Genomic DNA, 19,809 nt, shown 5'->3' on the forward strand with positions numbered 1-19,809 from the left:
AGACCCGTCTACTGAGGCTACACGTTGGTATCAACATTCTACTCAAACTCTCTAGCTTTATGAGATGAATATGTGAGCACCTCCAATGATAATGTAACAATCACTCCCTTAAATACCTACAAAAGAACTAATATGTTGTAGCTTGTGTGAAGTAGGTGATGGTAAATGTGCAAATGCAGAAATCCAAACTCCCAAACGCTGTATTTGACGCTACGTTTTAGCATAACTTCAAAATCACTTAACACAGAGTTAAAAAACAAAAAAAGCTTTCAAATGAATCAGTTGTGCAAGAAAAAAGAAAGTAAAGCAACAATGACTCTCTTTGTATGAACACACCTGCCTCTACTGTGTGATGGAGACCGACTCAATTAAAGGTTGCCTCGGGGAGATTGTTGCAGGACACATCCCTGGCAGGTCTGATTTCCTCTTTGAACACACAAGAGTTCAGAGGACTTCCTGTATCGGATAGAGCTTCCCGACTACACCCTGGTCTGCCAGGGTGATTGTAAGACGGCAGATTAGTAGCAGCTTTACAAAAAATGTCATCGTCGATGTCGTCTGATATGCTCTCTATCGCTCCGGGATAAACAAAGGTGCTGTGAGGTGAAGAAGAAGAATCTGACTGCGAGGGAGAGTGACACCGTCTGTTGTTCAGCTCTGTGTTCTCCCGGTCCGACAAGTTAGAGCCATGACGTTGAGAATTACCGCCCGGAAACACGTGGCGTTTTGCTTGCGTCTGAGCGAGACTTTGCACCTTTCCGGTAACGTCTCCATCAGCCAGTGGGAGGCCTAAAGCCATCTCTGACCTTGTTTGCCAAGACAAGGCCGCAACGCTGTTGCCATCTTTGACCACTGATGTCGACGCCACTACATTCTTTCTATAATACGGCGAGGAATCTCTCTCAGAGTCTTTTTCATTCTGAGGACAAGAAACGATAGCTGCTCTGCTCTCTTTGTATGTGTCAGGCATCAAGTCAAGGCTTTCTGTGTCCAGAGACCTGGTTCTCCTGTCTAAAGACAATGGATTGGGCATGGACTGACTGACTCTTGTAAGGCCCAGGTGCCGTGGGAGACTCGCAACTGCCCAGGTATTACTGACCAGATTCTGTTCATACAGATCTAACATTTGATAGTCGCACTCGGCAAATGCATCCTTTTGAAGGTAGCTCTCCTCAAACTCCTGATAGGGCGACGTGATGTCCTCCTCTAGTTCCATGTGAAGCTGCTCATCGTATTCGCCCTCGTTATGCAGATCCACCACATCAAATGTAACGATAGCAGGTAAGGCCTCCATGTTCGGCGTGATGGCAGAGCTTGTCTCCAAGTCGTCGTCGTCGTCGTCGTCATCGTTGTGCAAGTTGCTCATCATCTCGGTGTGTTTGGTGTAGTCCACAAGTGCTTGCGAGAAACACACTGTGTGCCCGTCATCCAAGTCATTGTTACAATCTTCCGATTGAGCGTTAATGTTTCTGTACGGTAAAGCCACTGGCTTGTTTTCCTCAAGGTGCTCCTCTTTGGGTTCACAAAATGTTTCGAAGTCCGGGTCGGATGTGCTGCCGAATGATAAGCTGCTGTGCCGTTTCTCACAGTCGGCATTCAGGGAGTTTGTCCTTTTTTCAGCATGACCAAGCTTATTTCCTTTTTCCTCAAATATCTCCACTTTCATATCTTTCATGTTGCCTGATGCTTGATGTTTGGAATTAAAATTGGGGTTTTTATTCATACCGATTCCCTGCTGAGCCACCGTGTTCTGCGCTTGCTCTGGGGAGTTACTGCACGTGTTTGGCATTTCTAGGAACTCGTGAACTTCATACAAGTCGGCACTTATTTGTAACCTGTTCATTTCCGGAACAAAGGCAGAATCTGTCACATCGACCTCCTCACTTAAATAGTTACTCTGGTTTGAAGGAGGGAGTTTGACCTTGTTTTCATAGTGAGGGCTGATGAGACTCTCGTCAGGTGCAAAAAGTTCATAAAGGGCGTCACCGCTGTAGCTGTCTCTGGGTATTCTGGTCGCATCCAGTCGCTCGTTTTTTTCCTGTCCCTCCTCTGGCCCGGGGGTCGTCGAATCGTAGTAGCCCTCGTCACTATTTGGAACCGACTCCTGATGCTCACTTTGAGGAGTTAAGACGTCCGCAATGGAGGATGTGTCCATAGCACTGGCCTGCTGTGCACTGCTGCTGTTCAGCAAGTCCATGTTGTGAGAACTGGTCAGCTCGGCCGTCGTTTCGGTGTGGTCCTGGTTGCAAGTGCAGCACATTTCTTCCGATGCATTCGTTTCCCAAAAGTCCTGAATACACGTTTCATCCAAGTCTTCAGGCGACGCCATCTCTTCACCACCGCCCTGATAAGTCAGATAACAAGAGGCCCGCTTTCCTCCATTCCTGCTCCTTTCTCCCGACACCGTGCTCTCCGTGATGCTGTCGTCTTCCTGATCTGCGATGATATCGCCACAACCAGTGAGGGAATCAAAGCTCTTTAATGATGCGACGTCTCCGAAAATCAGGTTGAGCTGATCCGAAGAGCCAGCAGGCGTTCCGGACTTCAACACGGGCTCAGACATCGCCTGAAGGTTCAGACAAGGCTCACTGTGTCCTCTAAAATTCTCCTTGAACTCAGGGGAAGCCACAGCCATCAAATTAATCTCCTCCAGTTGAGGGCCAACTTCTTGATCGTCATGCACAGACTTTGGACTTTCTTTCTCCGCACGCCTTTCTAATCCCATAGCATCGGCATCACTACATTCAGGGCCAATGGAAATATCACATATAACATCTGCAAAATCAGGCACATCCGGTTCAGATCCCAGGCACTCTGTGACATACTGCTTGGCGTTGTCCTGGACAACAGGCACCTCTTTCTTGCAGGGAGGGGAGGACATCGCAATCATTTCCGGTTTATCCAATCCAGCATTTCTATGGTTTCTGTGATGCTTAAAACTCTGAAAAAGACTCATGAAACCTCGTCTCTGCCGACCCAGAGTCAGTGATTTCTGGTCCGCGGAGGAGTGACTACATTCATTGTGACAGCCACTGTGGAGCTCTCCAGCAGCATCCTTCTGGTTACGGTACTCAAAGTCTCCAGCTAGAGAATAGCCGCCTCTCAGATTGTCATCGTGACTAACCTTGCTCAGCCCGTCGTGTGTTCGGCTTTTGAGGATTCCCCTCTTGGCCGACCACTTGCTCTGATTCTTACTCCTCCCACTGAAGAAACTTGGTAAAATGCAGATGCTTTTACGAACACCAAAAAATGTCAGAGCAGTCCTCCTGAACTTTCCAGGCTTTTGAGATTTCACCGCTGCGTTCATCGTGTCCGGATGGAGCTCCTCCACGATGTCATCCGGGCCACACCGGCATTTGGTGACTGAAGGAGAATCGTTGTGCTCACTTGGTAGCTCATCTACCTTGCGAAAAGCCATTGCTACCACATTTAGAAGTGCCTGAGTCAGACAGACGGCATAACAGCTGAAGTTTGAAATCAGCTCGTAGGGTGGACTGCAGTAAACGTCTCCTCCATCTGATAAGAGCCCTGTGTTGGGAAAGTAGAAGCCAAAATTAACCATTTTTGTAATACACTGGTAAAAACACAATGTCTTAAACTGTGAGTGTTTTTAGTGTCAAAACCAATGATTCACAATCATCTTTATATAGCTGTGTTTAGTTTAGTGCTGTTCTGAGCATTTGAGGTTAATTGGAATCGAGTCAAATTTGTGTGTGCGTGTGCAAGTTCAATTCCTGAGAGGTCCTGTTTTTAACAGACGTAAACTTGGATTGATCCTCGCATTTGTATCTCTACGTTGGATAGAAGATCGATCTAAATGCTTTGAATTTCATGCATAAATTAGTGTGAACAGTTTGTTTTTATGCATATTGCAGATTCAAACTTAATCTTTTAGATTTGTTGACATGTCTGAGTAATAATCTGTCCAACAATGATATTTGATAAAGCTGAACAAAATAATCTAAAATGAAGCATGTCACTTGTAATATTTGGAATTTAAATTTAAATTTGATGTTTGTCATTTGAAGATCCAGAAATCTTTTTTCCCATGTGGCATTTTTTGATCAGGGTTGTGTATTTTATCTAGTATTTTGTGGCTTCTTATATGGCAAATTTTAAATTTCCCACTCCATCATGGATGCTTCCATCGAACAAGAAGCTGCTGTTGTGCACTTTTGATGCTGCATTAATATTTGTGGTATAAAAAAGCAAAAACTCACACCACAAATAAAATACACAACCATGGGGGGAAAAAAGGGGCGGGTGTGCATTATTTCAAGTTCACTATTATACTGTTATTGCACTACTATAGTGCTCTTCATATTTCATGCAGTTATTTATACATATGATAGACTGGTTGTTATTGAAATAAAGCTTTAAACTCGTACACTTGTTTCCCTTGATGGATAAAAAGAGAGGATTATTCACTAGGATTAACATTAGACAATGTTGCAGCTGTGTGGTCGCTTTGCGTCAGTGAACGGTTCAGTGAAATGTTTCAGAGCCACAGCAAAACGTATATATAATAAAAGCGAAAATACTTCCTAATGCAAAAAGGAAACTTGAGCAGAGCAGCACGACAGAGCAAACAGATCCACGAAGTAAACAAACCTACCGACAATAGAGCCGCTGGTGATCTCGACGTTTGCGCTCAATGCATGGCTCCTGGTGACCCCAGCTCGGCTTTAACACCGGGCTGGCAGCAGCTGGCTTGTGCTGGATCCGGGCCCCGGAGCAGGTTTACTCACACACGGTTTCATCTGCCCCCCGTTAGCTGGCTGACGATGACGAGGGTCCGAGCGCAAAGAGACTCTGACAGGCGGCGAGCGGCGCAACTCGTTTTAAAGCAAACCGCAGCGAAAATGCATCACAGCAGCACGCAGAGCAGCCGACCCGGGAGGTTACCGAGTCCGGTTCAACCCCACATGGCCATCCGCACAGAAAAGAGACATTTAAAGGCTGGATGATGACTTCCTCTGTGTCTCCACTTCTCAGGTAATTTTCCTTTTCTGGTTCCTGGGCGCATGTTAGTGACGTCACACGTGAGACACGCAGCGTCGCAATTAAAAAACTAAAAAATTCAAAACATTTTTTCCCTGTGTGTGTGTGTGTATATATATATATATATATATATATATACACACACACACACAGGGAAAATTTTTTCCCTGTGTGTGTGTGTGTATATATATATATATATATATATATATATATATATACACACACACACACAGGGAAAAAATGTTTTGAATTTTTTAGTTTTTTATATATATAAATATATATATAAATATATATATATATTTATTTATTTTTATTTTATTATTTTTATTATTTTATTATTTTATTTATTTTTATTTTTTATTATTAATTTATTAATTTAAAAAAAAATTAACAATTTTTTTTCATAGATTAGTCGACATACAAAGCTATTTAGGCAGTGATCTATTATATAGACAACGATGTAAGCGATGTAAGCTTATTACACCATGACGACCTTTGAAAGAAATGTCAAGTTTAATGCTCTGTCAAATGACACATGATAAAAGGTATACCATTTTTTTTTCTGGGATCAATCAACAAGATGCTATGCACCTGAGGTTGGAATCATTACTACTGATTTCACAAAAACAAACTTAACATAGACTATGGCAAGTCTGCTTGAATTCAGAATTTTGATTGAATGTCTGATCCCCTATCTTACTCTGTCAATTTGTGAAAGTGTCCCTGGGAAAGACACTGAACCCCAATTCACTCGCAGTGGAGATTGATGAGCTTGCATGTTGAGAACTTTGCTATTGTGAGTGAATGTGTATAAATGGGTGAATATGACCAAAATCCTAAAGGGCTTTGAGGCAACTAAAGCGATGTTAACATGCTACATACAGTAAGTGTTGAACTTGAGGTTAGGTTTTTCTTTAAAAAGTATTAACGATATGCCAAACATTATAATTTAATGCTTGATATTGGTTTTAATGAGGTTCAAATTACTTTGCTCCCCTAGACCAATGGAACCAATCTGTAAGAATGAGAGCAGGACACTCATATCTGATCTAAAGTATGCTATCCGGCTTATTTATGAAACACAATCAACAATGAGGGAGTATTAATTAAAAACATTTTTTATTAGAACCTTTATTTGTATGGTACACACATTTACAGCATCTTTTATACAATGGAACAATGCGATGGCTTTTTCAAAATTCAGGAAAAAAATGCTACAGAAAAACCACAGTGAACAGTGTATGATCAAGGCAGTATTTACAGTTGAGCTCCGCAGAGATTTAACTTAGTATTACCAGTGCAATTTTGTGTTTTTCTCAATGCAACAAGCATAAAATTACCTCAATATTCTTGCAAGTTTATTTCAGTCCTGCTTCTCAAAGTGCTTCTTTTGGTCCTCTTCATATGGGTCCTCTGTGCTGTTTTGTTTTTTTATTGTTGGTCTTCTCACAACCAGGTACTCCTGATATTATCTTTTAAAAATCATGTGCTTTGCATTTATGTTTTTGACTGCCGGACATCTGTCCACTCCATCCTGGTGTTTTGAAGTGCCTGAGTCTTCTTCTCATCCACCTTAACATAATCCACTTTGTGCTCATCGGACAGAAAAGGCTTCTGCTGGACGTAAAGAGAGAATAATCAGGGATGTTTTATGAATAAAAGTCTCCGAAATCATGGGAGTCTGCACACAGCCATGCTGGACTTTAACTCGTGATGTCCTTTGATGCATTGTGACAGGAGTCAGTTTTTACATTGTATATTTCTCATTGGGAAAAGTGTATAACAGGATGATAATCATGTTTTTATACTATACCTTCTGCACAGGTGAAGGAGAAGCAGAATTGAAATCTAGGGACAAATAGTCAAGGTTTGAGCTCTTCATCCACGGCTGCACAACTCCATCTAAGGTGAGACCAAGCTGTTGCCTTGATTCCTGCAAATGAAAAATGATTGGTTAAATGGCTACTGTTTGCATTTGAACCGGGCTTGAAATAATTACAATTCTAAAGACACAACCGTAAAACCTGTACGCGTGAGCTGAAAGTCCAATTCAGTGGTATCACATTCGATTTCTATTGAGCACAGAAGATTTGGCATCTGCTTCTTTGCACAGTCTTTTAGTACAAACAGGAATCTGTATCTTCAAACACAATATATGGCTAATGGATTTTTGCAAAAGTCTGTCAGGGGAAATAAAGAAGATCTGCACAATTTCTGAGGATACAACATATTACACTGTCATAAAGGTTCCATTACTTGTTAATTTTTTTGAGAAATTTCAGCACTACATTCTTCCCACAAATGATCCCATTCATCCCACTATTACAACTAAAGGTAGAAGACAGAGGTATCCCGCAGGGACCTTGTGAGTAGTTGTATAAATAGTGGACAACACATAGAGCACAATATGAAACTGTAATTATTGAGGAAGTTTCTATCTTGTATCCCTTCGTTTTGCTAAATATCCTTAAGGCCTCCTGATCTATGTGCTGTAGGTCTGAATGAACAGTGTGTGTATTGTTTGAAAATTGTATTTCTGCAGTGAAGTATTACCATTGCAGAGCAGTTTGTAGCGTCATCTCTTGTACTGTCCCCATTCTCAAGTTTTCTCTCCAGAGGTGAACGGTTCACTGAAAAGCTGCCAGTACACACAAAAGAAAAAAAGAAAAGAAAAGGAAGTTGCAGTCAGATCACCATATATCTTATTTGACTTTCTGTAAATATAAAAAATTCCAATATGTAGTGATTATATCTGTATTGTAAGTCTTTCCTGGTGAATCTCACTGTATCTTTGCCTATTTTTTTACCACAGGTCGCCTTCCTGCATTCAAATTTCCTTCCTTCATTTCTGTATATATGATTTCCCAGAAAAGGGCAGTCATGTATCAGTCCCCCACGCAGGCAACAGTCATTGTATGTAAATACAAATACTGACCATTGGGGGAAAAAAAAAAATCTGAGGTGAAAAAAATGGACTAGTTAAGGAGATTTTGCTTCTTCTCACCATGATTCGGTCAATGCTCTGCTCAAAGGAAGATGGATGGGACACTCTGTGATGGTGGAAAGGCCCCGGAGGTCAAGAGGTGGAGGTCGAGCTGTGAAGCAGAAAAAGGACAAATTCACCAAGCTTGTACTTAGTACTTTTTGGGCAGAGAGGCCATATCAGCGATCACATTTAAAGAAACAGAAGAAGAAAAAGAGGAAATCTGAAGTCAGCTCCAAAACGACATCAAACCTTGATTGTGGGCCTATAATCCCTGCGGTGTGACTCTCACCTCTCCTCAAGCATGGCTTGAGGTGCCGGTGAATCGGCGGCGGTTCGACTTCTCCAGATGGACACATCAGCGAGCCGAGAGGTGAGGGGGACTCCACGGAGGACGTCGCACTGAGGAAGCTGAATTTCCCGGGGTTCATGGGGATGTAACCGTCACATTCAGCAGTTGTAACAGCGGGCGAAGGGGAAGCCATGGGGATGTATGAGTCATCTTGGTAGCTTTTAACTTGCGTGGTATTTAAACAGGGCTGCCAAACGACAAAGGATAATGAGATCAGACAAGTGTGTCTCTTTGTCGAGCAGTTCGAACGTGAGTTAACGCTGCCGCTGTGTTAAGACTTGTTGCTTGCTTGTGTGGCATCTCGCGTATTATTTTGATCTCAGGTTTTTGTTCAGGTTCCGTACAGTGATGGGTGGTGAGCATTCTCGCCTCGAAGAGAAGGTCCCCAGTTCGATTCTGGCCATTTTGGGCCTTCTGTGTGGACTTTGCATAAAATCTTTGCGTGTTCATTTTGTTCAAGCACACTATTACCCTTCCATAATAAAAACAAATATGTTCTGGGTGAATTAGCGCTGTAAAGCTATGTGTTAGCTCTGTGATGGACTGACGACTCCTGCAGGATGTTTCCCTCTCAATTCCATGAACTTCAAACCCTGGTGGAATAGAGCTTTCTCCATCACTGCAGTCTGGGACTCTCTTCCCAATGCAACAAGACCATTTAAATACTTGACTTCTTTAAATCCACAAAAAAAAGCCCCAAAACAAACCCCTCTTATACTTGAAAGCGCTTTTAATGCATCTGTGTGTGTGCTTTTATACTTCTAAAGTGTAACGCATTTGAATATTATCATTATTATTATTATTATTATTATTGTGATCGTTATTATTGTTCTTAGTAGTATTTATTTTCCTGCATTATCTACATTAGGAGTAGGGATCGTTTGCAGCCCTATATGACAAAGAGCCTTTCAAAGTAAAATATGCCACCACTTGAGGGCGCCACAGTTATATCTTTCAAATAAATGTCTGCCATTCATCGAGGCACTTCTTAACAGCTTCTCGTTAAACTTTTTACACGGCAAAATAACTAATCAGTAAAAATGCTTTTGTCGTGTTATTTATTTTTTATTTTTTGTTGTTGTCTTACCAGATTAACACTTTGCCTCCTGTTCCTTTCCAATCTGTTACTGGCATCCCCTAAAAAAAAGATGAGATCATGAAAGAATAATATTAGTTTTGTTGTACGCAGCCTTATATGTGGAGGTGTATTCATCTTGTGGTTGAAGCTTTGTCAGCCCCTGCTCTGTGCGTGCCGGGACAATGCTTTGACACTGAGGATTTTACCTATCCTGCGATGATCCAGGCTCGACAGAGAAGTCCTCCGTGGAAATGGTGCGCCGTTGCCGGCCAAATGTCTCGCGGACATCGCCACGAATCTGTGAGCCCCTTCGTCGCTCAGCGGCTCCGACAGGTGATTCGGCTTGGGTGGCAGTGGGGGAGGAGTCTGTCCGTCGCCCGTCACCTCGAACGACGTGGAGGAATACAGCTGATCGAACTGGAAGACACTTGTGGCGCAGTGACCGAGGGGCGAGGAGGAGGATGACGGCAAGGTCATGGAGATGCACGGCGCGCTGAAGGGAGGGTGCGCCAACCTCCCATGGGAGAACTGTGAGGGACTGACGCTGGCGTGGGAGACGGAGGACGAGGAGGGATCAACGCAGATGTCCTTGGCTGCGTCGTCTGATGACCTCTGCTCCAGAGAGATCTCCGAGTTCGAAAAGCTGTCGTGTCTACAGAGAAGGGGGGGGGGGGGGAATGAAAACATCGCAACGTGTTAAACGGGGGGCCGCCGCGGTTACTTCCAATGTCTGTCTGTGGGTTTTGGGACCGTACACACCTGATGGCGCTCACACTCCCCGTCTCACACTGTGAGAGGAAGAGGTAGTCCAGTGGGTGGCTCGAATCGGGTTGACTTGCTACGGACGCTCGGTCGGAGCTGTCGGGCGACAGCTGGAGGGAGATGGGAGTGTGGGGGAAGCCGTCCTCTGAGCTCTCTGCTGAGAACAAGCGGAGAGAATATATTTTAAATGCTTCCAAAACACTGAAAAAGACAGAGTTTTGTTTTGGCTACTCCCATCCGTGGTCGCCACAGTCAGTCTTGTGATCCTCATGACTCTAAAACTTTTACTCCCAAACACATTCAGGTTGGGAATCAGCAGCAGCGAGCTCCTCACTGGGGGGGGGGGGGGGGGGGGGGGGGGGGGGTGACGATACGTTGAAGCCATGCGGCCGGCAACAATCACAAATGTGTGTTAGCATGTTGCTTCCTCCTGACCCGCGCTCACTTTGCATGGATCGTAAACAGATCAGGTGTGATATGAAAAGAGGACACGTGCGAGCCATGTTTCCCTCTTTTGTTTAGACATTCTCCGTCTCTCCTCTTGTCAGCTTGGCGCTCGCTCAGAAATTCGTCTCATTCCATTCGACTCAGGGCCGTCCTTGTCAAGGCCGTCCACGCTGAGTTGTGAGCGGAGCCGGAAATTTATTATTTTTTTTTTAAAGAATACTGGCGTTTTTGTGAGTTCTCACGAAACATTTTCTAATCCAAACAGACATCTACGTTTTCATCATGTGGGCACAGAGAAAAACCTTTATATTCCTTTTTTTAAACCTTAAAACCTGAGGTTTCTACACAGCCCCCCCCCCGAAACAAACCAAACAAGCAAACCCTGAAGTGTGAGAAAACAAGCAGTGACAAACGTCGGTCTATTGGTGTTAAATAGGAATCCACGTTGTTACCGACAGCTGGTGTGTGTTTCGGAGTGTGTGTGAGATTTGCAGAAAACACGTTGGGCAGCATATCAGTAACCGTGAGCCCGTTGCTCTATCTCCCTGGTGCAGATGACACCGTCGTAACAGTCAAGTCTCCACAAAAACGTCCCCCATTGCACGTTCAGCGAAAGCAACTGTGAAACAAAATTGGGAGCAGCGTCAAGTAATCTGTAACAGTAATCTGCCGAGCGCCGGAGGGAATCTGTGAACAGTGGGTGGGAATAAAATACCACATTAAGTGTAAAGCTACGACTTTTTGCAGTGACGTGCTGGTAACTGATTGCGGTTATGAAAATACCAAGCAAGTTTCAGAGAGTTTGTTACTTTTGCAGTGCATGAAAACAGTTGTAGTTTTTTATTTTTTTTGTTCTTCTCTTTGTCATTTGATTTCAATTTTGTGAAGAATATAGCAGGATCCTGCATTGAACTCAGTGCTGTTAAAAAATATGAGACTGATTACCTCAATTCCACTATAAATGAGTGACGTCTGACTTCATGCCACCCGATTTAAACAATAATGAAATTAAAGCAAAAGCCAAGAACCACGACCGGCTACGAATGACCTTTGTCATCAAGTCAAACCATTTCAGTTTGTCGCACAAAATTCAGTGTGAATATACGAAACTCAACACAGAGAGCAGGAATTGACAACAACAAAAAAAATAACTCAAGGGGAAGACAACATCAGACACATGACACAGATATGTCGTTATTTCTGTGCTGATCTGGATGTGAAGTTATCGCCATGTCTCTCTGTTGATCTGCTGCTGATACTGCAACAACGTCCGACTGCCTGACATTTGATAGTCGAACGCTGGAAGGTCACATCTCGTCTTCCACCAAAAAAGAAAAACAAACCAAAAAAAAATAAAACCAAACCCCCCCCCACAAAAAAAACAACCTCATATAATGAAAATGTGTCCGTCTTTATCTCCATTCCAGTTGCTTGAAGTAGCCAAAACATCCGTATATGTTTAATGTTGGCATTCTTACTTTGCCTTTGCTTCTGTGGAAAGAGGACCGAGCAAAAGTTTGTGTGTAATAGCTTTGAACCGCAGGCTGATTGTGTGGCGCTGCATGTGGCTGGCTTCAGAGAGAGAAGTGTCTGTCTGTGTGCCTGAGATGAGACGACCACAGCCCTGCGTCTTTTTCAACCTGTTGCACGCAGCCAACTAGGTTTCTTCATTATTCACTGCAACAAGGTAAAAAAAAAAACAACAGCAACTAAAAAAAAACAAAAAACACTTTGAAAACTACTCAAGATAGACTGGTGAAATCTGTAATCCACTTCTTCCTTGACACATTCATTTTCTTTCTAAGACAAAGACATATCTAATAGTTTCGAGATCACGGGTGTTTCACGGTTTAGTTGCCGCCGTCCGCAAATGCGTGTGTTTTCAATATGACTGCAATTCTTTGTACGTCACTTATTTCCCTCCACTTCAGTTGAGTTTTGTCACATTTCCAGTTAATACAATAACAAGCTGGAGATATCGTCGCGCTCGACCACATACATGATCTGCAGATACTTGCAGTGGCTATCTCGTGTGGCGGCAATGAGGAAAATGTTAAGTCGACGTATATTTTGAGATTTTTCTTCGAAGGTTTTTCAACAGCTGGCGGTTGAACTCTCTGAAATGAGAGTTGTTCGCTCCAAGAGTTTTTAGGCTCACTCTTCCTCAGCCGTTTGTGAACGAAAACCCTTTTGCAGTGCATTTTCAGTGCTGACGCTCGTCTTCTGCTGGGTCTGATAACTGAAATCAGTTTCAGCCTCGGAGGCCGGAGCACATAAAGCGAGAACTCTTCTCATTTGAAAAGCAGCTGAACGCTCAGCAGGTGTTTAGGTGACCTGTATCTCTACATTCTGTGCTTCCACTTTGTATTATTGTTCTGAGCCCTAACTTTGACTTTCAGATTCCTCTTTTTTTTTTTTTTTTTTACTTCATTTTACATACGGCTGAAACATCTTGCAACTCCTTCCTGTGAAAACGGCAATTTAACCTGGCGTTCTTCTCTTTCTTGACATCACTTCTTTTATACATTTCTGTTAAAGCTGCTACCCAGAAAACACTTTAAACAGCAGTTTGTTCTGACCTCATCGAGTTTGTTTTCACCACATCCTGTGTTTGGGACAAACAGCGACACTTTCTTTTGGACCGGTTGAGTGAACAAATGTACACTTGTTGTGATGCAACTTTCCCAGATGTGTGTATGTGTGTGTGTAATTACCGGTATCTTCTAGGTTCCCGAACTGGCAGATCTGACTGATGCTGCTGATCCAGCTGTTCATCTCCTCCTCTGTTTTGGCCACCAGGTAAAATACGCGCGACGAGGTCTTCACCACGAAGAGGTGTTTCCCGTGGAAGTCGCGCTTGATCCGGAGTTGCCCGTTCAACATTTCCACCTCGCACTCCTTCAAGTCGATGGTGCGGATTGGTTTTTTGGAGTTCTTGCTTTGGTAGTATTCCAGCACGTCGGGGTTGCCGCACATGCGGCCCCTTCGGAGCACAAACCAGCGTTTCCGCCACGCCTGCCGGAGAGAAGAGCGACGTTTAGGGCATTGCAGCTCACACACTGTCCTTCAGACACGAACGGGGACATAAATTCATCTCAAGTGGGAACATGCAAACTCTGCATGGGGAATTTCCCCAAAACATGGGAGTGCTCACCTGCACTCAAGATCAGATTGTATTCATATTTAAAGTACAGACCCACCTACACACGACTCAGATTCAATCCCCCGCACCATGCAGCCCTACTACAGTTGCATTACTTTAACATCATATTTAATGACAGTGTTTTATAATCGAGCATGCATCACCTCCCCCCCCCCCCCCCCCAACCTCCCTCTTATTAGTCATGATGACCATCGAGTCATGAGTCTCCTCACATCTCCTGCTCGCAACAGCTAACTTTGCAACTTTATACGCAGTTGGTGTTTTTTTTTTTTTTGTTGACATTGTTATGGTCAGTAAGCGGAACCTCGACTCCAATTTCCCAGAAGTGCAGAGAAGAGGAAGTTCACTGTATTTAACTGAAAAGAGCCGAACACAAAGAAAGAGGTATTATCTCTTTACTGAAAACTTCACCGTTGAAACCCTACAGACTGGCATTTATAGCTCCGACGTCGACTCAGTAGAGGTCACACCTGAATAGAAACGTCATCTTGTTTGTGAGGGTGTCGACACGGTGAATAAAAATAAACCTGATAAAAAGAGAGAGAGGAATGTGGAGAATAGAGGTGGGTGTGATGTTATCGTTTCACACTTGGTTTTGTGGCTCGGCGTGTGTTGGTGGGGTGCAGCGTCTATTGAGGTTCTCGTGTGTGAGGACTGGGTTTTTTGGGGGTTTATTTTCCTGTGCATGTGGGTGATGTCAGGAGATGATTTGTGTGTTCATACCAGGAAACCGTGAAAAACACGCCACACTCACAGCCAATAACACTGTTTAAGAGTTTAAGAGGAAACCCTAACTAGCCAGATGGCAAGTTGATCCTATAGATGCTCTGAATATGAAAAAATATGTATGTACATCTTCTTATATATTTAAGATACGGAAGCAGATGAGATGTAGAACAGTTTGTGTTATATTAGTTTTATGGGGGGGGGGGGGGGGGGAACCCTTCATTTTAAATAAATACAGAGCAGAGTTTCACCAGATTAAGAGAAAATTATGTTTCTCTCGAGCTTTAAACTACATCTCAAAGTCTTTGGCATGAAATGTAGTTTCCTTATCTGCCATCATGTGACCTGGTATGAAACTCAGGTCACATGATAGGTGGTCAGCGGTGGCGACAACTAAAACAAAATCCGGAGAAAACAAACCAAAAGCCAGTAAAAATTTTTCTTTTCTTTTTTTTTAAAATCACAGTACAAACCACCAGCTGGGTTTTACACTCACAACATTTCACTGGCCCATAAATCAGGACCTGGAAAAGCCAAGCAGCTATATGGAATGCAGCCATTTCTAACCTGTATTATTAATGGGCCCGGATGGGGATTGGTCAAAATGGATCTCAAATCAAATTGCGTGGTTTATATTTACAGCACTATCGTGTCCCAGTGAGCCAGGGCCGAGAAAGCTGAAGTGGTTAAAAGGAATTCAGCTATTTTTAATGGTGTTATTTATATGCTTGTATGATCCAATGAATATCAAGCCGAAGTTTGTTCTTACACCATTTTATACTCCCACCAAAGAAAACAAGGAAAATCCAGATTTGTGGTGTTATTTATTCGACTACTATTATTCTTATGGACTTATAGACAGTGGCAGGTCACAAAATCTGCTGTAAAGATACAAGGAGGTGATTTATGCACGTGTTAAAACTAAGCACAGGAATACTTTTAGATAAGGCGTCATGTCGTTTTACATTGTTTATTTTACTCTATATTTACTCATTTCTAAACCCATGGGTTCTCATTGTTGTTTTCAACTTTTTCTATATATATGTGAAATTAAAACAAACATTAAAAAAGTAATTGTATGGTTAATACTTGATTACATATTATATTCTTTTATATTCTCCAAAGTTATTGTATTCTTTTGGAAATGTCATTATATATTTAATTAATTCAGATTGCAATATAATATGCAATAATATATATATATATATATATATATATATATATATATATATATATATATATATATATATTTAACAAATAGTTTGTTGGCTTCGTTTGACAGTCTTTGTTAATAATTGTCTTTTTTTATTTATTTTTTTTACAAAAGGTGTACCACAAATAATAGCTTTAATAATCACAAAGAATAAAAAGTATTTAGAATAATATGGCCCTTCAATGAGCTGCTAACCTGTCCAGGATGTGCGCTGGCTTTCACCCAAGTTAAACCAAGCAATGTACAAAAGACGCTGGGTAATAATATTATAGAAAACAATACAATATCTGTGTTCAACATGTGTCTTTTCCTTTACCTATAGATGTCAGCAATATGAAGCATAACCAACAGAAACATAACAGGACCTGAGGTTCTCTTCCCCGCATCATGTCAATTATTAAACAAATAATAGTTGTCGTCGCGTGCACTTCAATAAACAGAATAGTATTCTCTGCTGAGTGGAGGTCTCCCTCGTTGCTCGCTGCAGTGGACACTGCACGGCAACCGTTGCGTCCACATTTAATGTGGCAGAAAGTGAAAATTAAACGTTGACAGGAGTGGTTTCACAACCACTAAAGCAGCAAAAAAAGAACATCATTACTTTGTCGTACCAACACGCAGCAGATGTTTTGATTGTGGTAAATGATGCTCCACCAGTCTTTATAAAAAAAAAAAAAAAAAGCACCCATTAACAGGATTTGCATGCATGCAGAAGTTTCTATTTCCCGCTCTGAGCCCCCACACCTCGACCCCCCCCCCCCCCCACCCCCACCCCCCCCCCCCCCCCCAACAACAACAACACACAGAAACACACACTGCCCTTTCCTCACACTGCTGTTGACAAATGAGCCCTCCTTCATTTGTACTGAGGAAGTGCAAACAGCCATCACAGAGCTGGACTATTTCTGCTTGTCGCTGAAGCGTCTGAGGGCTGCTGACACAACTTCCCATGTTTCACAACACGCAAACAAGAGCACGGCGAGGGGCCAGAATAACATCATCACATGACCCCCCAGCGACTGCAGAAATAGTGACGGCTTGATGCCGCTTCGCGTAAGCAGTCGCTGCACGAAGTCGTACACACGTCTGTCTCAAGTGAACCTGCGCTTAAAGACACACTGACAGGCGACTTCATCAGCCAGCCACGCAGAGGCGAGGCGTCAAACACAGTGACTCGCCAGATGTGAAAATGTGGCACGCAACTGTAAGCGCACACACAAATCAGCATGCTGATCTGACATCCTCACTGCACACCAGAACCAGAACCAGAACACACTCACACACACATAAGCACAGAGCTCAGCAGCACAACCCGGCACTCCTCCATCCTCCTCCTCCTCCTCCTCCTCCTCCTGGCAGAGGACACAGACAAGTGTCCGATGTGTACTCCTACTCACAAATCTCTTCAGTTTTTTCTCCGGTGGGGATTTAATGAGCCAGCCGGTGCAGACCTCATCCCCGGCACTCATCTTGACTGCAGAGTGTGTCGTCCTCACAGCTGCTGCTGCTGCTGCTGCTGCCGCCGCCTCCTCCACCACTACTACTACCTCCGCCTCTTCTGCTGCTGCTGCTGTGAAACTGAGAGCACTGTGAGGCATATCCTGTGTTCTGGTATTCAGCTCAGCCACTCCAAAAGGAGGAAGTCAAGAAATTGATCACACTGACAGAGAGGGAGAGGGAGTGAGAGAGAGAGAGAGAGAGAGAGAGAGAGAGAGAGAGAGAGAGAGAGAGAGAGAGAGAGAGAGAGAGAGAGAGAGAGAGAGAGAGAGAGAGAGAGAGAGAGAGAGAGAGAGAGAGAGAGAGAGAGAGAGAGAGAGAGAGAATTATGTGTTGACTGGATGGAGCTGTTGGTGTGTGGGGGAGTAAACCAAGAGAGAAATACTACACATGCAAAGGAGTTCCCAACCTTTTTTATTTATTTATTTATTTTTTCTACCCGGAGTCGACCAGATTGCCTTGAAGAGGGGCTGCAGACCCCCTCTTCAGTCTGTGAGTCATCAAAACACTTGTGCACACCCCCACTCTCACCCACATACAAAAGCAGGAGACCTCAATAGAAATAAAAGCAATAGACAGTTTTCAAGGTCTATTATGTTCTTGACATGTGCAAATTTAAATTCTGATCTCTGATTGCCCACCACCCCCCCCCCCCCCCCCCCCCAACCCAAGGAAATACGGGTTTACACTGGGCATGCTGCACAATTGTTTTGTTTTTTAATCGGTTTTCTTTTATGTTGTTATTCATTTATCTCATCTGACTCCCAAGCGCTGAGAATAAAAAGCACAAATGATGCAGCCAGACTGCTGAACTGCTCAAACATGCAAACACTGAATATTAACAACCTGCACAGCAATCCCAAGTCACTTTAACAAGGAGGAAGCCGTCACTGCACATGTCTCTACTTCTCCACTCCCAATGCTTCTCAAATCCACGTATCTGTATACAGATGTTAAAGGTGTAAAGGTGTACTATCTGATATCTATATAAAAAGCTGTGTGTATACTTGGCAGCATGGAAGGAAAGGTTGCAGCTGTCATATATCTTTAAGCTCTGTGGAGTCTCTCTGCCATCTGATGCTGCAAATAGTTTTATGCATTCCATTTTTCACAAGTAAGCTACTGTGTAACTGGTTAGTCACAAGAAACGTCTGCATACAATCAGGCCTCTGAAGATGAGGTGTAACTGCGACTTCAGATTTTGTATAGAAAGCCGAGGCTCTCATTTAATGTGGATTTAATAACCAAACAGACTCTTAAAAGGCGGCTCAGTGAAACAGCAACACCAGACAGGGGTCTGACTTAGTAACTCAAACTATGTGACTATCCATTAGCTCCACGATGCAAGGTTTTTAAAGACAGCTTTGTGGACATGTTTACTGTGTACTTACAACATCAGGACTTTGCTGTTGATTGCAGTCACTGTTGTTTTAAAAGAAAACCACTAGGGGACGACATAACTTTATTATTTGTAGCTCTCCACTGGAAAAGATTTCATAATAACATATCATGACTCAGTAAAAATCTTGAAAACATTTCTAGAAATAATGTCAATAATCAGCAGTTCATAACGCCAACAAAAGTCAACATCTGCACACTTCTATTGTGTGATATATTAATGACATGATGACTTAATGTAAAATATAATCTATTTACGTAAATAGATTTCCATTTGAAGCCATTTTGTTGTATTTGTATTTGTTTTTTGTATGCATGTGACCCCCACAATATGAACGATACCTCGCTGTTGTCCACGTGCGCTGTTGCCTTCTGATATTCCCTCATTAAACATCCCGGAAAACCTTTTTTATTTTTTTTTTAAACATGTCATATAAAAGAACCAGTGGGGGCAGCAGCGCGCCCTGACTTGTGTAATTCACAAAGAGATATCAAGAACAAGAGCGACAGCTGCCAAAGAGCCACAAGAAAAGATGCATTAACAGATACCACTGGGATTAACGCTTTAAATCACAGCAGGGCCGGTGGTGAAAACCTTACTACTACATTATGAATACGTTATGTGCAGCTGTTTTATTCAATAAATGAAACTTAAAATAAAAAAAAGTGTGTCTCTTTTGCTGCCGTAACTGGACCAAAGCGAGACGCCATCTTGCTTTCCTCGGTCACTCTTCGCCGTTGAAAGAGTCTCGGGCAGTTTACCCACAATCCCCCTGCAACGTGTGACCTGTCTCTGGCCTTGGCGTGTACCGCTGTGCTGCTGGTTGTCGCTGCCCGCCGGTTGTAGCTCTTCGTTCACGGTAACTCGCTGGTGTTTCTGCCCGACGGGTCGGCCTGTAAACCTGGGAGCCGTTGGACGCGGAGCTGAGCCACAATGCTGAAATGTAGGACAGTGTGGAAGAAGCTTGCGCCTCTTGCTAGAAACTCCTCCACAGTGTGCCGGTACAATGTGAGAAGACCAGGTAAGAGGCTGGTAACAGTAACTGCTGGCCGCGGTCCAAACACACGTTGCTCGTTTCACCCGGTAGTACTCTACTAAGTCGTTAAAACATGACGGGATATAGTCTGGCTGCAGCAACTTACTTAAACTGTTCCGACCTTCATGAAGCTGTTCCAAAGCTAACTGAGC

The 19,809-nt window shown here is 43.1% G+C and overlaps 2 protein-coding genes across 2 annotated transcripts; both read right to left on the bottom strand.

Annotated features, from left to right (window-relative positions):
- Positions 1-276: 276 nt before the first annotated feature.
- On the bottom strand, positions 277-4,922 carry LOC308139063 (APC membrane recruitment protein 1-like). Its single transcript, XM_080508389.1, has 2 exons — positions 4,616-4,922; positions 277-3,528 (listed from the first exon to the last, which is right to left on the bottom strand). Exon 2 carries the CDS (start codon positions 3,416-3,418, stop codon positions 365-367), a length of 3,054 nt encoding a protein of 1,017 aa, XP_080364515.1. The 5' UTR covers positions 3,419-3,528; positions 4,616-4,922; the 3' UTR covers positions 277-364.
- Positions 4,923-6,316: 1,394 nt separating this feature from the next.
- gab3 (GRB2 associated binding protein 3) lies at positions 6,317-17,236 on the bottom strand. Its single transcript, XM_080509543.1, has 10 exons — positions 17,123-17,236; positions 13,338-13,638; positions 10,174-10,330; positions 9,621-10,066; positions 9,424-9,473; positions 8,277-8,523; positions 8,006-8,096; positions 7,555-7,639; positions 6,815-6,934; positions 6,317-6,618 (listed from the first exon to the last, which is right to left on the bottom strand). Exons 1-10 carry the CDS (start codon positions 17,192-17,194, stop codon positions 6,499-6,501), a joined length of 1,689 nt encoding a protein of 562 aa, XP_080365669.1. The 5' UTR covers positions 17,195-17,236; the 3' UTR covers positions 6,317-6,498.
- Between the last annotated feature and the right edge of the window lie 2,573 nt (positions 17,237-19,809).

Source organism: Blennius ocellaris (assembly GCF_963422515.1).
Source record: "Blennius ocellaris genome assembly, chromosome: 14".
NCBI lineage: Eukaryota > Metazoa > Chordata > Actinopteri > Blenniiformes > Blenniidae > Blennius > Blennius ocellaris.

What these genes read in the sequence shown, in the direction of transcription:
- gab3 (XM_080509543.1), bottom strand. Translation starts at nt 17,194, where the DNA reads ATGAGTGCCGGGGATGAGGTCTGCACCGGCTGGCTCATTAAATCCCCA. An exon ending in CGGGAACCTAGAAGATACCG is followed by an intron (nt 10,331 to 13,337) that starts GTAATTACACAC and finishes TGTTCTCAGCAG; the next exon opens with AGAGCTCAGAGGACGGCTTC. An exon ending in CAAGCCATGCTTGAGGAGAG is followed by an intron (nt 8,097 to 8,276) that starts GTGAGAGTCACA and finishes TCTGCTTCACAG; the next exon opens with CTCGACCTCCACCTCTTGAC.
- LOC308139063 (XM_080508389.1), bottom strand. Translation starts at nt 3,418, where the DNA reads ATGGCTTTTCGCAAGGTAGATGAGCTACCAAGTGAGCACAACGATTCT.